This window comes from Papaver somniferum, chromosome 7, assembly GCF_003573695.1.
Source record: "Papaver somniferum cultivar HN1 chromosome 7, ASM357369v1, whole genome shotgun sequence".
In the NCBI taxonomy this organism is placed as follows: Eukaryota; Viridiplantae; Streptophyta; class Magnoliopsida; order Ranunculales; family Papaveraceae; genus Papaver; species Papaver somniferum.
In genome coordinates this window covers 188,951,120-188,955,735 of record NC_039364.1, presented here as the reverse complement: position 1 = coordinate 188,955,735, position 4,616 = coordinate 188,951,120, and the positions used below count along the sequence as shown (strand labels likewise).

The following is a 4,616-nucleotide window of genomic DNA, read 5'->3' as shown; positions in this document are numbered from 1 at the left end:
TTAATTCGCGCCTTCACCTTTCGTTGACGACAGGACTGAGATAGCACTTGCGCCTGGCTTTTGAGGTCACGTGAAATGATGCCAGCTCTTCGCTGTGAGCAACACCATTCGACTCTTCTCCTCCATAGGAACCAAATTACCGTTCTTAGTCACTGACCATCGTAGCGTATTAAGAGTCCAACTCCGCGTAAAATTATGGAGTCGATTCCTTGTGAAACTAAGAAACTAGTTCCTATTGATCTCAATTTTTGTTTTCATATGATTACTCAAGCAGTTATTTTACGCCGTGTTCTCAAAGCTGGCAGAAGTTCGATCTCTGTAAGAGTTAAGAGTTTGCTTCTGCAGTCGTCGTTTCAGCCTTGCTAACTTCGTATGGTGAGTGCTGTTTTGCTCCTTTTCACGCCTAGACTTCTTTGAGTGACGATCATTGTTGCGATCGACCCTCTGCCTATGCTTCACATGATTTGTTCCTTCATGTCTATCCCTCTCGGCTGCATAGTAGTGATCATTATTGATGTCATATCGACCATTATAACCATCATCACGGTGATCTCGGCTCTGGTATTCGTCCCTGACGTCCTCTTTTCTTCTTTCGTTGCTTTGGATATGTCGACGACGACGATCGTCATGAAGTTCACTCCATCTGTGTGCATTGCCAAACTCTCGATGTCGGTATGATCTCTCGTTGCTGGAACGAGGGATAGCAGCTTCTTCGATTTCCTTTCTTTTCTCTAACACAACCTTAAGCCGTTTGTTATCTCTTTCAAGCTCTTGCAAACGCTCCCTTACTGTTAGGTCGATAGGTGTTACGTGAGGTCTGCTAACCTGTGTAACCCGTGGGTCATCGACTCGAGCATCTGGGGGTATATTATCTTGCATAGATGGTGAGACATTAACCTAAGAAGCTGACCGAACGTTAGCTGGTTCTGCCGACAGATCGTCAACTCGAGAGCCTACTCCTCTGTTAACGAGGTCGGCATGTCGTCATTCATGGATGCTTGGATGATGTTCTTAAAAACCTTCTCGATGATGGAATCTTCGGCTGATGGTTGGAGATGGTGACCTGCACATCGAGACGTTGTTCTCTCTAAACCTTGAAAAGATCCCTCAAACCGAGATCGAGATGTTGTTGCTGATGACGACATCGATGTTTCTCTTCCATCCCGTTCATCGTAATCTCCTTGGACAACAACACTTATCAACGTTCGAGGGTTTTCTTGTTGATTCATCAAACTTCCGATGGGTACATCTACATCCATCTCAGGTTGATTTACTCCTGATGCATCCATACGCCTCTCTTTTCTTTTAACAACTTTGGCAGAACTTTCTGCGACTTTTTTGGATCTTCCCACAACTTTCTGAAAACGTTCAGAATCCTTCAGCAACTTTCTCAAAGTGTTCAGAAGCTCCTGCAACTCTATGAACTGTGTTCTGCATCTTTCTGCTACGTAGTTGGAACTTCCTGTAACTTTCTGGTACGTCGTTAGACTTCCTGCAACTTTCTGTAAATTCTGAAAAGGTTGTGAAACCTTCTATGACCTCCGTAAAGGTTGTGTAACCTTCTGTAACTTCTGAAAAGGTTGTGAAACCTTTTGTAACTTATGAAAAGGTTGTGAAACCTTCTGTAACTTTTTGTTCACAATGATTTTGAAACCCTAGTTTCGAAATCGTTTGAGAACGGCTTCTATCAAATGGGGAGCACGATCTTTTCTTCGTATCCCCTTAGTCGGCGCCAAAAGATGTTGGTGCAAAAATATTCACTCCAACAATCTTCGAGATGCGGGAAGGTTGATCCAATCGCTGCCGTTGACGAAGAATCTCCAAAGAATTGATCAGAGTGGTGGGGTACCTGCAAAAACACTCTGATGCTAAAGTCAGCGGATGTTCTATGCAAGTATATTGTAGTGAAAAGAATAGTATTCTGTACCTTTTGATTTGAGATTTTGCCTCTATATATAGGCAGAAAATAGATGTAGCTTTAGGGTTTTGATAATTATCCAAATAACCTCCCTCATCTGTATAAATCCCAAATAACAACCAGATTCATGATAAATTCTAATATTTATCATAATCTTCACTTGTCCCAAATAATTATTATCTTGAATAATAATTATAACTACTTAAGATAAATATCCTCTTTTATCAGGATTTATCTTAAATAATATTTAATAATTATTCCATGAAAATCTTAACCTCTTTTATTAAGATCTTTTAACCCATGGAGTTGTGTGTTTCCATAACAAACCCACCGGTTTCCGTAATTAACCAACCCCAGGCTTCCATAATAAGCCTTGTGGGTTTCCATAACAAACCGACCGGTTTCCATAATAAACCGGATTCAGGCTTCCATTATAAGCCTCATGTGATACGCAGGTACGCTATTTTAATAGGGTACAAACAGAGAGTTTAAACGATTTCTGAGCATGTTGGTTGACTCGATCATCAGTTTGGATCGTGGCAGAGATAAACAAGGAGAGTTTTGCAGCTGACAGACGCGTGCAGGAGAAGAAAAAGGGAAGAATATCTTTCGTGTCCGGCAGAGTAATGGGGGATTATTCCATAGTTATTACTGTGACTTTTAGGCCATGTCGATTATATATAGGGTGCTTTGGAGTTGTAGGGGGAAGCCAGTGATTGGGGAGTAAACAGAGATCAACAGCGTGAGAAATCACGAGTTGCAGAGAGAAGTTTCTGCTGCTGCAGAACTGAAGAACACGAAGAACATAAGACACCTGTGGACTGTCGTTCATGCTACAGTGTGAACGACAAATACTTGAGGGTCGCAGAAGCTACGGTGTCAGCAACAATTCACTTTTATCGTTCTGTAACAGTGTCCATTGTAACAAATATAAGTGTGACTAATCTTTGTTTTCATATATTTTCATCCTTGTAAGCACCTTTTTGGCAATGAAATCATACTTTGGGCGTGTTTCCAATATGATGAGCTAAACCCCAACACTGGGACGATGGAGGAAGACGAATTTTATACATGGGTAAAATTATTTAATTCTTTTTAAGACTTTTGCACTAATTTTAATTGAAATATGATTTGAATTAATTGATTGTCATTTAATTTGATGAGGTATGCTTAGCTTAATGTTTTGATACATCATGCTTAGGATTTACAACCAATCTTTTGAGAATCTACCTTGGCAAAATCAGAGTCCATGTTCATTTTATTTATTGAGCTTTAATTGTTGAGAATAAATAAATTGAACCCTATGTTATGAATTCGACGAAATCCTGAGTCTCAGTAAACTCTTCATCCTGTGACAATTTTGTGTACATATACTTTTCTTTTATTTTAGTTTCATCAAAATCTACAATCTACTGCTTTCACAAGTTTTGAACGAACTTTTACTACAACAACTGTCAAAATACCATCAAATTTTGGCGCCGCCGACGCGGGCTTGTCTTTAGGCTAGAGGTTTGTTTTTTTTTTTATTTTGTTTAGGTTTTTGTTTTATTTTTATTTTTGTTCCTTTTTACTTTTTTGGGTATTTGTCTTTTTATTACAGATTCTTGGATTTCGGAACGAAAGAAAAAGGAGTTGCCAAAGCTTTTGGTGACCACTTAAAGATTTGGAGTCAAAAGACAAAGCGAAAAGAACGAAGAAAAAAATCAAAAAAAAATATATATATATTAAAAAAAATTATTAGATTTTGTTTTTTGCTTTTTGATTTTTTTTTTAGTTTTTAGAAATTGTATTAGGATATTCTCTATTTTTGTAATTTTCTTTTTATTTTTTCACTTCCCTATTTGGACTTTGGACTTGGACATTTGGACATTCTTTTATTTTTAAACCCTACGGAAGGGTAGTATTAAATATTAAACTGTTTGCAGAGAAGGACGACGATTACGATATCGCCTCGGCCGCTCGGGTTCGTACATGACATAGGAGTCGTGGCCCGAGTCGACTACAACGGTTCATCCCCAGTCTGGAACGGGAGGTAAGTTGTCGAAACACCCGCGAATATCCTGTCAACGGGTTTATTGTATTCCTTCGTTTGGATATATGTCGAGGAACTGAATACGGCTGCTTTGATTTCCTAGTAAAGGGCAAGGACTGGACATACAAGATAAGGGTTCGGATTTCATCACCATTCTCTTCTTGCCCGCCTTAGGAAATCGATAAAAAGGCGAACCTAAGCCTAAAATTTTGACTAGAAAGAGACTCATAGGGTAACGAGCTTAATAGGAAAGTCGTTCGAAAAATATTGGTTGCTCTCTTGAGCATACTTTGAAGTTCATGATGGTTGATGTATGTTGAATGCGCCGCCTTGTAATGCCGGTGAGGCCTTGGGTATCAAAGATCCACGCATCTTCCCTCGTCTCTATTCAACTTACTTTAACTCAGATTGATTCCAGAGAGGTTTGCTCAAATTATAACGAGTTCCTTTTCGAAAGAACAGAAGCTGGTCTAGAAACAATCTAAGTGGAGCCATCATGCTTTTTGTTTGCTAGATAAAATAGGCTTGTTGTGGTGGAGTCATCCTTGTTTGTGCTTGTGTAGAATTCTCTTCCAGTTAGGATGTCAAACTGGTATTATAATAGCCATCACAATGAATATGAACATCCAACTGAACAATATGGACATTACTCTTTTTATGACCATA

General features: G+C 39.1%; 1 protein-coding gene across 1 annotated transcript; it reads right to left on the bottom strand.

Moving 5' to 3' along the window:
- Positions 1–279: 279 nt before the first annotated feature.
- Positions 280–879, bottom strand: LOC113295706 (putative uncharacterized protein DDB_G0281733). Its single transcript, XM_026544033.1, has one exon. The coding sequence runs from the start codon at positions 877–879 to the stop codon at positions 280–282; it is 600 nt and encodes a 199-aa protein (XP_026399818.1).
- Between the last annotated feature and the right edge of the window lie 3,737 nt (positions 880–4,616).

Coding starts and splice junctions, on each gene's coding strand:
- LOC113295706 (XM_026544033.1), bottom strand. CDS start 879: ATGCAAGATAATATACCCCCAGATGCTCGAGTCGATGACCCACGGGTT.